The sequence below is a fragment of the Sus scrofa genome, chromosome 9 (assembly GCF_054392235.1).
Source record: "Sus scrofa isolate SSC_HxYL_T2T_F1_AM1 chromosome 9, Sscrofa_HxYL_maternal_Yorkshire_Landrace_v2.0, whole genome shotgun sequence".
In the NCBI taxonomy this organism is placed as follows: Eukaryota; Metazoa; Chordata; class Mammalia; order Artiodactyla; family Suidae; genus Sus; species Sus scrofa.
Window position 1 is genome coordinate 13,212,239 of NC_139391.1, and position 18,187 is coordinate 13,230,425.

General features: G+C 50.1%; 1 protein-coding gene across 50 annotated transcripts in view; it reads right to left on the minus strand.

Annotated features, from left to right (window-relative positions):
* TENM4 (teneurin transmembrane protein 4) overlaps window positions 1–18,187 on the minus strand; it is a 2,941,714-nt gene that overhangs the window by 138,615 nt on the left and 2,784,912 nt on the right. For all 50 annotated transcript variants that reach the window (XM_084975397.1, XM_084975391.1, XM_084975384.1 and 47 more), the window contains one exon: window positions 12,316–12,516. In XM_084975397.1, coding sequence (XP_084831523.1) covers window positions 12,316–12,516 — 201 coding nt within the window. The remainder of the gene's footprint in view (window positions 1–12,315; window positions 12,517–18,187) is intronic.

Below are 18,187 nucleotides of genomic sequence, written 5' to 3' on the forward strand. Positions count from 1 at the left end.
CTCACCCCCTGGGGAGAGGTGTGTGGCAGAGACCCGTGTAAGGGACAGGCCAGGATAATGAGAAAGCACTTAATTCATGGCCTCAGCACTCTCAGTGAGGTAGGACTCTCCGCCTAGCAGGATGCTTGTGGACCGCTGTGGACATCCGAGAGGGCCCCTTGGGGACTGAGCCCAAGAACTCAGAAAGTACAAAAGGAACTGCACCTGGAAGGGGCCAGGAGAGGCTGAAGTCGTGAGCATGACGTGATTTGGCTTACGGTGCTCAGAGACCCGGTGGTAAGATCGGAGAGGGTGCGTGTTGGAATGATCCTGGTTTTGCAAGGTGGACGTGGAGGAAAGGCACCGAGGCAGGGAGCCGGGCGGTGATGGAAAGCAGCTGGGGGGAAGGAGCAGGGGGATGAAGGAAACGAGGGAGAAGGAGGGCGAGCCAGGAGAGAGCTGACGCTGGGCAGGGAGTGCCCTGGACCTGGCCAAGGGATCTCCTTCAGGTGGGTTTAGGGGTAAGAGAGAAAAAGAGGAGGAAAACTTAGAAGAGCGTGTTTGTGATTGGAGCACGAGAAGGCACCAGCCTTCAGAGAATTGGGGGATTCTCTAGCCAGCCTGCAGACAGGGAAACCCAGGCTCAAGAGAGGAAATCCTTGTCCTTGGCTGCACTGTGATGTCAGCGTTTTAGCAAGAGCTTGACGGCTGCCTTAGGAAGTAGTTTTGTAAGGGTCCAGCGAGACAAATGGCCCAAAGGGGGGGTTCGCTCCATGTTGGCCCCTCCTCTGTGCCCCTGCGCAGGCCGTTGCCATGGTCTAGCTTCTCCTTTACTCCAGTTTTGACAGGCTGAACTCTGCCTGCAATGCCACCCCCTCCTTGAAGCCTCCCTCCAGAGCCCCAACAGAAAGGGGCTCCTCATACCTGCTACCTTTCCAAAGCACTTGATGCAAACCTTTCTTTACCAGCTTATTGGTCTACCTGTGTTCCCTCCGGAGTCCTGCCATCATCAGCTTACAGTCCAGAGTGAGTCTCACCCAGGAAAGGTATCTCTGATGCAGCCATGTTCTGCCAGAGTCCAGGGCTCTGACTCTCCATGTGATTATTCAAGGTGCTATGATTTTTGTCCAGGGCGGAGGCTTGGATTTAGGCAAGTTGGGTTTAAAAAGCCTGCTCTGCAATGTCCCGGCGCTGGGAAACAACTGTCACTCATATCTGAGCCTTATCGTTGTCATTTATAAAATGGTGGTCGTGATCCTACGCTACGGGAATCTTAAAACCGATTTAAAAATACATTGGGAGTTCCCGTCGTGGCGCAGTGGTTAACGAATCCGACTAGGAACCATGAGGTTGCGGGTTCGGTCCCTGCCCTTGCTCAGTGGGTTAAGGATCCGGCGTTGCCGTGAGCTGTGGTGTAGGTTGCAGACGCGGCTCGGATCCCGCGTTGCTGTGGCTCTGGTGTAGGCCGGTGGCTACAGCTCCGATTCGACCCCTAGCCTGGGAACCTCCATATGCCGTGGGAGCGGCCCCAAAGAAATAGCAAAAAGACAAAAATAGAATAAAATAAAATAAAAATAAAAATACATTGATTACCCGCATGTTCCAGCTCTCCCTCGAGGCTGGGGACTCAGATCGTATCATGCTACCCATGTCCTCAAGGAGCTCAAGTCTACCTGCTGTAGAAAGGAGGGCAGAGCTGGCTGCCACGCCTGGCACACAGGAAGCAACTACAAGTCACCTTTCTCTCCCACAGGCCAGATTTCCCTCTATTTTGAATAATTTGGTTGGAAGACAGTATCTACTCTCTGTCCCTCCCTCTCTCACTAAATTGGGCAGATGGCTTTTTAATCTCAGCGCAGGGTTCAGGCAGAAGCCAGAAGGGAGGGAGGTACAGGAAAGGAGCATCCGACTTCTTTACAGTAATTAGTATCCTTTTGACCTTGAGGCCAGACCCAAGTCACCCCCCTGTGCTTCTGCACTTCCATCCCTCTCACCGGAGAGTCAGAGCTGCTCCAAGCCATGCCTCGGTCCCCCAGATCTAAACGGCAGGAAGCTAATGAGCCTCGGAAACCACGGGGCCTTTCACCTCACTCAAGCAGCTTGGAAGGCTTTCAAACCAAGCAGAAAAGCGGATTCCAGTATGTTGGTGCAGAGTGGTCTCCCCATCGAGGGCCCCAGGACTAGAATTTCAAGCGTTATGAAGCACCTATCACAGGAAGTGGTAAGCCGCTGCTATTTGTCTTAATTGGAGGGTATCTGGCTTCCTGATTAAAGGAGTTCAAAGCTAGCATGGGGCGGGGGGGAGCCTCCAAACAGGTTCTGACTTTGCAGAAGGATAACAAACCAAGCCAGGACTTGTGAGCAGAGAGGCCAAAAAGGTGACTGGGGTGTGTATTTTTGGCCAGGGCTGGGACAATACCCTACTGAAAGGGCCCAAATGGGGGAAGTGAAGAGACAGCCAATGTTCAGATCTACAGCTCTGATGTCCTTTCTGTGACAGGTCCTTCTCTCCACCCAGTCATGTGCTCATCTGTCTAACTCCTTCCTGGACCCTGCCCCCTTGAAGGTCCCCCAGGACTTCAGACTGCACGTCAATACTAGAGCAAGCTTCATAAAACCAAACCAGACCATGTCACAGCTCTGCCTGAAACTTTTCAGCGGCTTCCACCGACAGATAAAACCTAAATTCCTGGAGTTACTATTGTGGCCCAGCAGTAACAAATTCAACTAGTATCTATGAGAAGACAAAAAACAAAACAAAACACCTAAACTCTTTCAAGGCCAATCATGATACCTGTTAACTTCCTTCATTGCTTCTCCCTCTCACGACTGCCACAAATATCCTAAGACTGCCACAGACATCCTAAGCTCAGCTACTCCAAACTACGCTCTTTCCTGGAGAATGCCGTGATCTGCCTCATCTACGTACCTGTTCCTACAGCAAATCTCTGACTTCCACAACGGGCTGCTGCAAGGAGCCTGCCTCCACCTTCCAGCTCTGTCAACTCAAATCCAACCTCCATCACCCACCTTAAATCCCACTTCCTCCAAGAAGCCACCCTGTTAACCCCAGCTGAGAGCAATGGCTCTCTTCCTTGAATGCTTGTAGAACTGCCAAGTCCACCATGGTCCGATCCCATTTACACGTTTCCTGGCTGTGTCATCGAAGGAAGCTGTACCTTATAAGCCTGATACCTGATTCATGGACAGATAGTACACCAGTGTAAACCTTAAGAGCCAATGGCAGAGTTACACAGGAGATAAGCGTGGGCTCTGAGGTCAGGGAAGGCTGGATTTGAATCCCTGTTTTCCTAGAGTGTCTTTGGAAAAGTCGCTCAAGCTCCCCAAGTCCTGGTTTCCTGAGAATTAACACCACCTGCATTGTCCGGGGCTTGTGTATTTGTTGTTTAAAGAAATCATGAAGCACATACATGAAGGAGCTCTGTACAATGTAAATAAAATTTCCATTCTGTGAGTAGTTATTATTCAAAAATGACACGTGATCGTACCAGCAGTTTGATTCAGGAAGACAACCGGAGATTTTTGTACAAGATAACAGCTTGGGCATCGAAATAGAAACCTGATTCTGAAGCCTGATTTCAGGAGGGCTTATATTTGCATACTGAAGAGCTCCAATTGTGATAGAAAATGTTCCAGGGCTGTCAGGGGAAATTCTACTAAATTACAAAGCTGCCAGCTCGGGGTTTATCAACCTTTAACTCTGGCAGCATTTAGAAGTACGCCTGTTTGGGCCCAATTTCTCAGTCTTTGATTAAATGTTAGGAACGCACCATCTCACTGTGTCTACACCTCTACACCGCTTCCCAGGCAACTGGGGGGCAGGGTCGGGGGGACTCTTCCCTGTCTCCTTCCAACACAAGCTCTTCTTTTTCTGCTTCATTGTCAGTCTCTGGGATATTTATTATTCTGAACTTTGATGCCAGGCTGTCGCTTGCCGCTGGGAAGGGGCACAGGAAATGTCAAGACTCAATGGATATGATTCCTTGGGTGAAATTCTAACCTCCAGTTTCCCCTCCCATAACACACCTATACCAAAATAGCCCAGTCTGATAGTTTTCCTTTTGATGTTTAATTGGATGTCAGCACTGTGCTTTCTGGGCTGAGAAGCTGATGCTTCTCAGAGAGGGAACAATTCCGGCTACACAAATGAGACTTGTAACAGGGGAGAATGCTCAGCGCTGAATCTAATTTTCTCTCCCATCCATGAACAGAAGACAATTTCTCTGGCATTAAAGCATCTCACTCAGTCTTTCTGTCATTAATAAGAATTAAGTTCTGTTCCCTCAAATCTAAATGTAATTATATTTTGCCTCGTAAGTAAAATTGAATTACCCTTTTCAAAATTTAGAACGAATGCAACTGCTATGTTTAGAGCTTTAATTTTTTAAAACCCTGTTGCTACTTTCAGCTTATTTTTTTTTTAAAGCATTGTACTTATTTTACTGTCAACCGGGACTTAATTTGATAACAGAGGCTTTCTGTTCCATATCCATCTGGCCATTATTATTATTAATTGTGCTTTGTGATTTGCTTTTCTTTTTGGCAGGGGAGGAGAGTAGTAGAGAAGAAATCAGAAGCTCAGAGGATCTGAGTTTGAATTCTAGAAGGTTCCCCTAAGTCGAGGTAGGACCTAGGCCAGGTTGCATGGAGCGAGTTAAAAATGAGCCCTGGCATGGAGTCTGAAAGGGAAATTTTCAATGCGCATTGAAAAACATTTTACTCTAAGATTTTTCCGCAAGATACTCAGCGGGCTCCATGACTGGGGCCCTGCCTACCTTACTGGCCTGATTTCGTCACCCACCCCCTTGGCTCCTACTCTCCAGGCCGACTGAGGAAGACTGCTCTCTACTTCTGCACATGCTGTTCCCTCTGCCTGGATGGCCCTTCCTGCCCTTGCCTCCAGGAACCCCCTTTCAGCCTCCTCTCAGTTTGGTTCCCACATTTGCATCCTGGAGAAGACGGTCTGCCCTTGGGCCCCCAATCCCACGTACACATGGCAATCAGGGGTCTTAAGAGGCTGCACCACTACTAAATGTCGCTTCCAAATGGCCTGAGGCGTGCTGATCTGCGGTGCCTGGACCAGGCTGGCACACGGGGAGGCCAGGAAGGCTCGTGGGTGAATGGAGGGGACGTGTGCGCCTGTCAGCAGTGGGTGCACGTCCGGAGCTGTTCCGGGGTGTGCTCTCTGCGGAGGCTATGCTACTGTCTGCAAAGGAGCTTGGGATACCCTGAGCAGAGGCCGAGGCCAGTGCTGTGGGGCCCTTGTGTTAGTGTTTGGGGATATATGTGCCAACTCATCAGTGACTCTTCATTGAGACCCCGGGACCAGAGTCAGGGGGCTGGGGGAAGCAGCAGGTAACAAGTCTGAGAAACGCCAAGGAAATCAAGCCTCTGAGAGAGAAAGCGAGTTGTTTCAAAGTCACACAGACTCAAAGCCAGGTCTGGTTCCAAACTTCCACCATATAAACTGCCCTCAAACTTAAATTTGTTAGAATGTAAGCACTGTTTGGCTAATTTAGATTTAACCATGCATTCTAAAAATATACATTAATACTTTATTGAGTACTTACTGTGGGCCAGCCACCATGCCAGGCATCTTATACATACATAGTAAAGCTAATCTGAAAAACAGCCCTGCAAGGCGGGTATCATTAGCCATATTCTTTGGATAAGTTCTGTCTTAAAAATTTAGCTTGGTGCCACTCCAAGTCCACTGCAGTTCTTTCTGACTACACATGCTACCGCCAAATCCGGACCACTGAATCTCTAAAAGATCTCCACCTGCTATCCCATGAAACTCAGTTGCAACGAAAGGCGAAGAGTCATAAACCACCAGCATGAGCACTTTACACTCAGACTCTGCCACGCACCGCTTCTATGAGCCAGCAACCCAAAGGAATAAAATGTGGTGAGAAGGCCCTCTCAAATAAAAGTCATTTATGGAAGACAAGACTGGAGAGAGCTCGCAGAGCAGTGGAAATGAGGAATGAATTTATGAGGCTGAGGACAGAGATGACTGGGCGGGGGAGGGAGACCTGAGGGGACAGCCAGTGAAGGGGTAAACAGTGGGTTTAAAGGACAGCATCTCAAATGGTGTTCTGGAAAATGCCCTGGAGCCCCAAAGCGTCTTTGGAAGTCATTAGGCTCTGAGAGCAAGGTAGGCTTTTCCAATTTTAAGGACCATCTTAAAGAGGTTAAATGCCTCCCCTTTGCTAAGGGGGCTCTGAGCCAAGAGGATGAAAAGCCAACTAAAGCACTTGTCGGGGGTGTGGGTAGCGGAGAGTCCTTGGCTCAGCAGGGCTGTGCAGAGGGCGGGGGGCCCTTTATGCAAAAACTGCTGAGGCATCCAGCCCAGCAGGGCTGTGCCCTGGGGAAGATGGCTTGAAGGAGAGGAAATGATGCCAGCTCTTGTCCAGGAGGGGCTCTGGCTGGCTGGCACTGTGCATGAAATGAACATGAGCTAGGTCTGGAAAGTGAGAGAAGGGCCCTAGGGACCTGGATGTGGCCTTGCTGAGTGTTATGGGTGTGTGGGGGTGAGGCAGAGGGGGTGGGAACGGCGGGGGTTGGGTGGGGGGAGAGTCTTAAAAGGAGGAATTAGACTGCTTGGCTGGTAGTGTGCTGGGATCTTCTGGAGCAGAGCCTGTAGCTGTAGCCCGCCTCGCTCCTCTTTGACAACTTCCTGGATAAGTCATTTTAGTAATAACCCTGGAACTTAATAGGTGTGAAGCCCTGCCCTAGGGAGAAGGATAGACCCTGACTTCGTGGGGTTCACAGTTTGGCAAGGGAGAGGCGCATCTGTAATATATTGGTCAGTACACCAGAGAGCTCAGGAGAGGCCTCGGAGCCAGGTGTGGGTTGAATTTGTCCTGTGCCACTTACTAATGGGGGGGATGCTGGCAAGGAATTTAACCGAGTTCTGAGCTTCGGTTTGCTCTAGAAAACAGAACTAATAACACTTTCTTCACAGGATTCTTAGGAACCTTAAATAAGATAATGGTTAAAAAGCTCAGTTCAGGAGTTCCCATTGTGGCTTAGCAGTAACGAAGCCAGCTACTATCCATGAGGTTTCGGGTTCGATCCCTGGCCTCACTCAGTGGGTTAAGGACAGCTGTAGCTCTGATTTGACCCCTAGCTTGGGAACCTCCCTATGCTGCATGGGTGGCCCTAAAAAGACAAAAACAAACAAATGCACTTAGTTCAGTACCTGGTACATGATAAGTACTAAGAAATGGATGACTTTAATTAATGCTCCATCCTGTGACCTATCAGGACAAAAGACAGGTTAACAGGCAGGAACCCCCTGTGGCTGGAAAGAAGCCTTGAGGCAATAGCTGAGGGCTTGGACCCAGAGGGCCCAGGTTTAACTCAAACTCTGCCACTGATGCCCTGAGTTATTTTGGGCAACTCATTTCCTCTCTCCAACTTGTTCTCGTCCGTAAAACAACAGCAGGAGCAATCGCCACCTTCGTTATCACCTTCGTCATTGTCACCGACCTCCTCATCACCGCCACCATGCCCACCGTGGCAATCACCATCCCCAAGACGGAGGCAGCGAGGTCCCACCGGGCCCAGAGTTGAGGACAGAGGTGTGCTGGGGACAGGGCATGGGACCTATAACCTGTGCTCTTCCAGGCCACAGGCATCTATTTAACCAGTGATCTTCCTTATAGGCTTGTCAGGAAGAAAGGCCACATCAGAGAGGCAGGATTTAAGGAGAGTTTCTGAGATGAGACGGCAAGCCATGCTGCTGAGCACCCAGGGGCCTGAGTAAACACTGGCATAAAATCTGACTTCACCGTTTCCACGGACCCAACCAAAGGGCTGGGAAACTTGTCAGCTCACATCTCGTTAGAGGCTGGGTGTTGAGCGAGGGGCATGTTGGTTTAAGCTGCTTTCATTAAACCTCGCTCTCCGGGCCAACCAGCATGACACGCATCTCAGGCCAGAGACGGTCCTCCTTCCTTGGAGAGCCAGACGGCGCGGGTGTTTTTCTGCCAACCCCACCACCCGCAGTCGGCGCAGGTGGTGAAAGGCTCACTTAGCATGTGTCTCCCAGTCTTGCAGCCCCAGAGGGAAAGGCTCTGGGCGGTTCTGTGCTGGCCAGGCCGAGCCAGGAGCAGAAAACACAAACAGCAGCACGATTGCTGGGTGTCTGAGTTGTGCTAGCCATGGTACTCACCACTTTCTATGTATTTTCTCACTCAGTCCTTGTAAGAATCTCACAGATAATTTTACTTCAAAGGAAACGGAGGGTCAGGGAGGTTAAGCACCTTGCTGAAGCCATTAAGCTAGCGGGGAGCAGGTCCTCTGAAACAAAGCTCGGTGCCCCTTCACTCGCCTAAGCATAGAGACATGGCCTCGGCTACAGCAGCATCCGGTCCATGAGGCATCTCTTGCTCAACGTGACGGCCAACTCCATCCTTTTCAAAGAGCTTCCAGTCAGTGAAAGATCCCCTGGGAGGGAGGGAGGGAGGAGAAAGACGAAGGGCTCCCCCGCCACAGGCACTGCTCCGTGTGTACCTGTGTTACACAGCTTAATCACCGCACAACCCTCTGAGGGTTATCATTTCATCTTTCCGACAAGGAAACCGCGGCCAGGAAAAGTCAAGTTCCTTGTTAAGATCACAGAGTTATTAGCACGGGCAGAGCCAGGATGCAGCCCAGGCAGGTGTTGCCTGGATGGTAGGGAGAGACAGCCACCATCAACGTGCTTTCACTAGCCTTCCGACGAGCTTCTGGCTGGAAGTGACAGCCAAGGGACACAAGTGATGGCCTGTGAGGTCGCAGTGCAGAGCGTTGGGCAGCAGGCTAAGCCCCCGGCTGGGCTCTGATTCCCAGCTTCGTCAGGCACGGGGCGCCTTACGTGAGTCCCTGCAACTCCCTGAGCCTCCAGGGGAGGATGGGGTGGTACCACACCTGTCACCCTGCCTCACTGGCTGCTGTTACAGGGTGTGTGTGTGTATGAGCTTTGTATGTCAGGTAGCACTCAACAAACTATCACTGCTATTGCAAGGGGAGTTGGTAATTCTGAAGCAATTTTTTATTTACTTAAAATTTTTATTTTTATTTATTTATGTTTGCTTTTCAGGGCTGCACCCACGGCATAGAGAAGTTCCCAGGCTAGGGGTCGAATCGGAGCTGCAGCCGTCAGCCTATACCATAACCACAGCAACGCCAGATCCAAGCTGCATCTGAGGCACCACAACTCATGGCAACGCTGGATCCCTGACCCAGGGAGCGAGGCCAGGGATCGAACCCGCATCCTCATGGATCTTAGTTGGGTTCTTAACCTGCTGAGCCACAATGGGAACTCCTGAAGCCATCTTTTAAATTCCTGGCCTTGTGGCAATCACGAAATCATGACACTGTTTTAGGCAGTCACAGGTTAGAGACTGAAACACCACAGTCCCCACACCAGAAAGGGCGTACTTAGCTTCCATCTCTCGGTGTCTTTGTCAACAGGCAGGGCTTTCGCCAGTGGGTGTTTTAATCACCCTGGTAGCATAGTTAACACCACCTGAGCCCATGTCAGGGGCTGACGAGCATGCTCAGTGCCTTGTTACACGACCTTAAATAATGCTCCAAACAATAATTTTCCAAATACAAATCCAGACGCCAGGCACTATTGTCATTTCCTTTTCACAGCTTACAGAGATGAAGCCAGTTGCCCAAAGTTATAATCAGTAAACGGCAGGGCCAGCATTTGGACCTAAGACTGTTGGACTCAGGGGCTCCTTACCACATGGAGCTCTTGGGCCTTAGCCCACAAGGTCACATCGGAGACCAGCTACGGGAGCGGGGGGCGCAGAGTTGAGGAAGGTGAGCCCTCACAGCTCCACTCCAAGTCCCTTTCCCCTGGATCCGCTGCTTCCTTTTCCAGGACCAACTAAAGACTCCTTGGTGACCTCACTCACAGTTACACCTGCCTGATCCGAGCTGTGGAGCTTCATTAGGGATCAGCGATGCAGGGGCAGTTATATTTCTATCACAAATTAGCTTTGTGGCCACATAATGAACAATACAGCCCCGTGTAGCTTTAAGAGGACCATTTACTATATGGCTATAAACACAGCTATATAAAAAGAATTATTCTGAACACTCTGGAGCATCTGTGCTCGAGATCTCATCTTGACATGAGTTTTGCAAACAAGGATGAAAGGTGAACACCCATTCTCCCCCCAGTGGGGAAAGGCAATTCAAAATACGCCAAGTCTGTTGCCAACAGGGAGGGGGAGGGAGTAGGATGGACTGGGAGTCCGGGGTTAGTGGATGCAGACTATTGCATGTGGAGTGGATAAGCAATGAGATCCTGCTATATAGCGCTGGGAACTATATCTAGTCACCTTTTTTGTGGCTTTTTAGGGCCGCACTTGAGGCATATGGAGCTTCCCAGGCTAGGGGTCTAATCGGAGCTGTAGCCGCCAGCCTACGCCACAGCCACAGCCATGCTAGATCTGAGCTGTGTCTGTGAGCTACACCAGAGCTCACAGTGACGCCGGATCCTTAACTCACAGAGCAAGGCCAAGGATTGAACCTGCGTCCTCACGGATGCTCGTTGGTTTGTTAACCGCTGAGCCATGAAGGGAATTCCAGTATATCTAGTCACTTGTGATGGAGCATGATGGAGGATAATGTGGGGAAAAGAATGTATATATGTATGTGTGACTTGGTCACTTTGCTTCCAGTAGAAAGTTGACAGAACACTGTCAACCAACTATAATGGAAAAAATAAAAATCACTAAAAAAAAAAAAAAAAAGTATTCCAAAGGCACAGATGCCACACTGGATCTCATTTTTGCCAAAGGTCCCAACCAACCCCCTTTTCCCATCCCCCCAGCACTGTTAATGCACAGGATGATGAACTGATTTGAGCTCCACTGTTTAAGCGGCACAGTGTGGCGGGGAAAGCGATTCAGGGTGAAAACACCTGGCAGGAGATGCTATCACTTTTCAGCCATGTGTCCTGGGTCAGGATTCCTTAGAAATTTTCTGGGCCTAAGTTTCTTTAACAGCTGCTTTCTCTCCCTGTGCTTGTTTGCTGTCTCCCCTCCCTCCTTCCCAGGATCAAGCCTGCCAGGGTTGGGACCTCCCACCCTTTATCCTCTCTGAGTAGATGGGTACCTTATACCAGCAGGAGTTCAGGAAGCAGTCACTGAATAAAACACTATGTAAATTGGGAAAAGGAAAACGGGGATGATAGGACTTTCTCACAGGGCTTTTGTGTGGATTTAAACAGTGGACATTGGAGTTCCCATTGTGGCTCAGCAGAAATGAATCTACTATCCATGAGGACACAGGTTCGATCCCTGGCCTCACTACTGGGTTAAGGATCCGCCATTGCCATGAGCCATGGTGTAGGTTGCAGATGCGGCTCGGATCTGGCATTGCTGTGGCTGTGGTGTAGGCTGGCAGCTGTAGCTCCAATTAGACTCCTGGCCTGGGAACCTCCATATGCCCTAAAAAGACAAAAACACAGCCAAAAACAACAGTGGACACTGTTCAAATGAGAGACAACAAGTGACTGGACCTACTACATACAAGTGCTAGGTGAGTCCCCTACATTCTCCTTTACTCCTCACCTTGGGGGGGGGTTCTAGATCACAAGAGTGCTTATAAACGGAGGGTGCCGATGTACTTATCCTTGAACTTTACATGTGTAAGCTCTGTGGTAAACCAAATGCCACTACCAAGAGCATATCCAGTCATGTGTCTGTTCATCATCCATCCATCCATCCATCCATCCATCCATGTATTATTGAGCAGCTGCTGTGGGCCAGGCCTAGGCTGAGTCCTGGGAACGTGGAATAAGACATGTTTGCCTTCCTCACAGAACTTAGAGAATCTGGCAGGTGGGGGCACATCACGGAGCACCCTAAATACTACACTGTGTTTGGACCTGATTCTGGGGAACAGGTGAAAGCAAAGGCCCATCCCTGCAGATCTCACAGGGGCATTCTCTTCCCTCCAGCCCTGCCTCTAGGATGGCTGTCGCGACATGAGAGACGAGGTTTCGGTGAAACACATCTATTATAATTAACATGGTGAACGGGCGATGGATGCTTTGACTTTTGAGGCCACCACTCTGAAAGGCATGCTGTGAAGACAGGACTCGTGAACTCTCTGCCCCTCTAAGGGTAGCGGTACTGAGGGCGGGAGCTCAGCGGAAGAAGGAAAGCGTGTGTAGACACACATAACCCCAGCTACGGGACCAGAGTCAAGGTCAGGGCACTGATCAGGACCGGACGGTGTGCAAGTCCCCATGGAAACCCTGTCTCCTCCTCCCTCATCCACGCCTGCCCTTCTCCCCATGTTTACCGATGGAACAGTCGTGTCCAGTCCAGCTTGGGTCACAGCTGCAAAGCCCGGTGTCTGGGAGGAAGGTTCCGTGGCCCGAACACTGGTCCAAGCACGTGGCCCTGGGCGTCTCGCAGTTGGTGCCTCCCCAGCCCACAGAGCAGTGGCACTCGCCTCTCACGCAGACACCCCGGCCCGAGCACGTGGGGTCCATGCAGTCCACTGCGACACAGAGGAGAGACAACACAGGTTGGCATCAGACCAGCAAGGATGGGGCTGCTTTAAGCGAACTGCGCTGCTTCATAGTGGAGGAGCTTCGCATACTCCAGGACAGGGACCCAGATGGCCCTGGAGAGGTCACGTGGTGTGGGGAAGAGCAGTAACTCCAGCCACAGCCGACCTGGGCTTCCAACTGCACCCAGGGGTTGACTGTACCTTTCAAGTCTCATTTCTCTCACCTGTAAAACGTGGATACATGTTCACACCTTTTTTTTTTTCTTTTGGTCTTTTTAGGGCCACACCTGCGGCATATCGAGGTTCCCGGGCTGGGGGTCGAATCGGAGCTGCAGCTTTCATCCTACATCACAGCCACAGCCACGCCAGATCCAAGCTGTGTCCGAGTCCTAAACCACAGCTCACGGCAATGCCAGATCCTTAACCCACTGAGCGAGACCAGGGATCGAACCTGCATTCTCATGGATGCTAGTCAGGTTCATTAACCACTGAACCACGAGGAGAACTCTCAACGTTCCTACCTTTGGATTTGACACACGTCAGGCCTACGTGTGTGCAGAGCACTCGGTGCCTGTCTCCCACCGCACACGTACCAACTGCAGGACAAGGGAGGACAAGGCTCTTTTCCTCCGCCTTCTAGAACAGAGCCTAGCTCATAAGAGGCTAACACATCATCACAGAACAAACTATCAGGGTTCACCACTTCAGGAGGCAGTTTTATGTCCGTGAATATGGGACTAAAATAAAGAGATTCCTTATTTTATATGAGAATTTATTTTGCATTTAAATTCCCTTAGATTTTACCATCATCCCTCTGGTGATGGATACAAACTTGCAAACCTCACTTTCCAGACAAACATTTCAACGACTATTCAGAATTATATATGGTCGCTGTGTACGGCTTCTCCTCAAGTGGCGGGTGACCTATAAAGCTGGAGCTCACAGCCAAGGCAACCACCATCCTCCTCAGGCCCAAGGTCAGGGTCATCTCAAGAGACCTCCCAGAAAGAAAATAATATCACGCGTTATGTGCTCGCTGCTCACACGACAGCAAGTGTTTCACATACTTCATCAGATTCAGTTTTCTCAGTAACCCAGTGAGGTACAGAGGCGGGAACTGAGGCTCAGAGAGGTACATAAATCACACAAGATCATACAGCTAAATCTTGCCGGAGAGGAATCTCAAGACAGGTCTGTCTGATTCTGAATCCAATGATATTTCCATTCCTGAGGCTGATTTCCCTAAATCAAAGCATTGGGGAGTTCCCGTCGGGGCTCAGTGGAAACGAATCCAATGAGTATCCATGAGGACGCAGGTTCGATCCCTGGCCTCGCTCAGTGGGTTAAGGATCTGGCATCGCCATGAGGTGTGGTGTAGGTGGCAGACACAGCTTGGATCTGGTGTTGCTGTGGCTGTGGCATAGACCGGTGGCTACACTCTGATTCAACCCCTAGCCTGGGAACCTCCATATGCCACGGGTGTGGCCCTAAAAAGACAAAAACAAACAAGCAAACAAAATCCCACAAAGCTTTGTGTTTACACAAACTTAACAGAGACCTCCACTCTTCTGCAAAGCATTTCAGAGGAAAAAGCTGGGGGAGGACATTGAGGGCTAACTTAGCTGGTGGCTCCAGAGCACGTGGGGAGAGCAAAGGGCAGCAGAGAGAAGGCAGAACCGGCAAAGGGCTGGTCTGTGTTCATCATTCAACCAAAGGGTTGACAGATCGAGCCTGCACTGGAGCGGCCCAGGGATTCTATCCATCTTGCAAGCAGAAGGGGAGAGTGGTGTCCCAGTGGTACCATCACGCGGCATTGTTAACAGCGCTGATGGAGCTGCAATGCATAAAGTCACCTTCCTCCTTATAGGAGTTCTGGAGGAAGCCAGAGACTGCAGAGGAAAGAACTGACCTTTGACCTCTGAGGTCACAAGTTCAAGGGTCACAGGACAAGCTACAATGGTTCTACGACCACAGTCAAGTCACATGCCTGCTCTATGCTTCCCTCTGTAAAGCAGGTCTGGTCAAACCACCTACCTCTCAGGCTGCCATGAGGACCAGATGACACTGAGGATTTGAAAGGACTATATAAGCTGTGAATTGTTGCAAAGAAGTTTGCATGGCCATCCCGTCAGGGCGTTCAGTAGCATGACTTGGGCAAACTGTGGTCAGAGCTCACTGACAATTCAGATGTGCTTTTATGCTATCAATTAAATTTCTTAGCCCAGTATATTTGATTTCTGCACCAAAGACTGGGAGACCCAGCCTGGTTATGATAGAGACACCATGGGTAGAGACTTTACAAACAGCAACATCCTAGGAACAGGCTGTTCATTTTGAGGGCTAGCTTATTACGAAAGTTCTTTCACTATTTAGGTTTTTAAAGGAGTTCAACATAATTACCTAAATAATGAATAAGAAGATCAAATGTCAGGAGCAACCATTTGCAAAAAAAAATAACAACAGGAACAATAACAATTAGTGTCAATTTAGTCCCTTTTCAATGCCATATCTCACTATCAAACCTTTTGTTTATCTATTTTTTTATTTTTAATTAAAAAAAATGTTTACCTTCTGGGGCTGTGCTCACAGCATGCATAAGTTCTGGGGCTAGGGATCAAACCCGTGCCACAGCTGTAACCTGAGTCAGAGTGGTGACTGCCAGATCCTTAAGCTGCTGAGCCATGAGGAAACTCCTCTATTAAATCTTTTATATACATTATCTCATTTCACCCTAACAACAACCCTTTGAGGATATCACTGTTGGAGCCTCACTTTACAGATACGGAAGCTGAAGCACAGAGAGGGTAAATAGCTGGCCCAAGATCACAAAGTGGTAAGTGGAAGAATTTAAATCTGAATCACTCTTTCCTGGTACTGATGCCTGGAAATAGACTGCCATGTCCTCGATAAGCTTACTGGCTCCAAAAGACATGCCTACAGGTATAGAGACATAAGCACATAAAATGGTTAAAAATAGAAATTAAAACAAAACAAGGAAAGAAAGAGGGCAGAGTGGAAAATGAATAAAGCTGAAGGACGGCAGAGAAACTCTTCTCGTGCAATCTCTGGGCTCCACTTAATCATGGTTTAAACATGACCTGCTGGAGTTCCTGGTAATTAAAAATGATAAAAATAATAATAGTGATAAATCTTCACGACCTGCCTCAGATCTCAGAATCTCAGAAGGATTATTCTGGCCCATTAGGCTACTAGGCTAATTCCCTAGGGCCAGAGAGTTTTCCAATCTGACAGGAAACGAGTCAGCAGTTCCTATCCCGAGGCCTATAAAGGTATTTCCCGTTCCATGAGTGTCTGGACCCCGGCTTCGGGTTGACGCTGTCTCTGAGGCACCCTGGAGGTTGAATCTATAAATCTGCACTGTTAGCGGAGCAAGCCGAGAGGGTGCCAAGTTTAGCAAAGAGGCCCTTGGCGTCACAGTCCTGTTCCTTGGATGTAATAATAAGTCTGATAGGGACCCAGGAACCAGCACTGTGAATCCGATGCTCTCAGAAGATGATGGGCCAGGCAGGGAAGAAAGAGCCGAAAGAACGGATGAGAGGCTACCTCCAGGTGATTCAGCATCAACTCATCATCACTTCAGAAGGTCAACTTGGCAGAGAAAGTGTGGAGCGCGCAGCGAGTTAGAAAGGGAACAGCATCTCGGGGTGGGGGTGGGGGTGGGGAGGCGGCCCCAGGAAACCTTGGCTGAGCTGGCTGAGATTCCTGCCAGAACATTCTCCCTGCCCATCCCAATCCTAGGGCCGTTATCTACGACCCTCTGCCAAAGAGGTCCCACAAAGACTTACAGCTGCTTTCCATTTCTGGGGCCTCTGGGGAGACAGGGGAACCCTAGGATGAGATTAAAAGGGTCTCTCTCCATCATGTGGGGATAGTTTCCCTAAGATATTTCTTTCACAGGAAGCTGTGGCGGAACACGGCAGCAGTGCTGGGCCTGGGGTCGGAGAGCCGAAGGGATACAACAGAAGCTGGCAGGGAGGCGGGCTCAGCTTCACAGGGAAGAAGGTCTAACTCCCTCTCTCATTTGAAGAGGTGCCAAGCAGCTACCTTTTTTGCTTCTTCCTCTGCAGAGCTTGCCACTCAAGCCAAATACTGTGGCAGACGCCTGGCCCCGTTAATGAACTGATGGGGCCTGTGTGGCCAGGCTGCAGACACAACTCTTTCCCCACACTGAGCCCCGCTTCAGTGACCACACAAGCCGTCCGACTCGCTTCGGGACCCGAAACACAGCGGCTCACTTTTCACTGCAAAAGGCCAAGGTCGGTCCGGTCTGCCCCTCCCCCGGCCCCCTTTAAGTGTCCTGCTGGCGCAGATCAGCCTTGAAAGAAAAACGTGGGGCGATCAACTTCAGAAGGAGGAAGAGGGAGAGGTAGAAAAAAGTAAGCTTGTTGCTGAGGTTTTATAAACACAGAGAAACCTGTGGGAGCTGAGGGAGGTTGAGGCGAGATCGGGGGAGAGGACGAAGGGCCAAGCGACCCCCACGATAAACACAAGGACTCTGCGAGGACGCTCCACCAGAGGAACAGACATAATAGGGGGAATCAGAACCAGATGGCCCGCCTCGGAAAGAAAGCAGCAGTGAAGACATTTCTTTTCAAGCAGATAACGTAAGTCAAGTTGGTGACCTTGCCCCCTGGGGCCCTGTCCAGAGTCTGCGATCAGGAGAAGGACAACTGCCCCTCGTTGGCCCACAGGACAAGGACGCGGTAGGACTGGGAGTGGCGGGGGGCAGGACAGCCCCACTGTTTCAGAAGGACCTTCCTCTTTGTTTTTCTTTCCTTCACAGGGTCTTCACCTCCAGCGACGAGAAAGAAAAGGGAGAGCATCCTTGTCAGGATGAGAAAGCCAAGGTCCTTTGTTCAAGGGGCTGGGGCTCCACGTAGAGCTCAGACAGCCTGAAGTAATTCGCTTCAAAGTTAATAGGTCTGAATCAGGACCTCCAGCCACACGTGGGGTTTACAGACAGCCTGTCTCAGAGAGGCGAGGTGATGGATGCTTTCCAGACACAAATCCCTTCCCCTGCCCTCTCTTCTAAAAGGGGCCCATTATATTCTCTCGCTCTCTTTTTTAGGGAAAATGATGCTTGAGAGGGAACTTGTTAAACCCCCAGTGGATTCGGAGACCAGCTCTCCCTGGGGCCTCTTCCATGCACTGGAGAAGGCGCCTGGGCCCTGGCTGGTGGACCGTGGGAGGTAATGACTCGGCCTTGTCCAACAGTTTCAAAGTCCATCCATCTCAAAAGACCCTGGATACAGTACGTGGGGTGAGACAGGAAATGTGCTCCAATCATCCCCAGAATAATGTTAATGATATAAGAGCTAACATTTATGGAGCGTTTCCTCTGTGAGAGACACTGCGTGAGCTAAGTGCTTCTCATGGGTCATTTCTTTCAGGCTTCACAGCAAGCGTCATCAGAAGGAATTCCCACTTCACCGATGAGGGATCAGAAGCTGGAAAAAACCAGGATGCAAACCCACATCCGGTTCCAGAGTGTGCACTCCTAACAGCTACTCTCTGCTGGTGTGAGATGCCCCCCTTCTCTCATGGGGAAATCGCACGGGGCCAGGAGGACAGACACTGGGTCTGAGGTGAGGAGACCCTAGTTGAATTCTGACCTTGCTGGCAGTTAGCACTGTGGCCA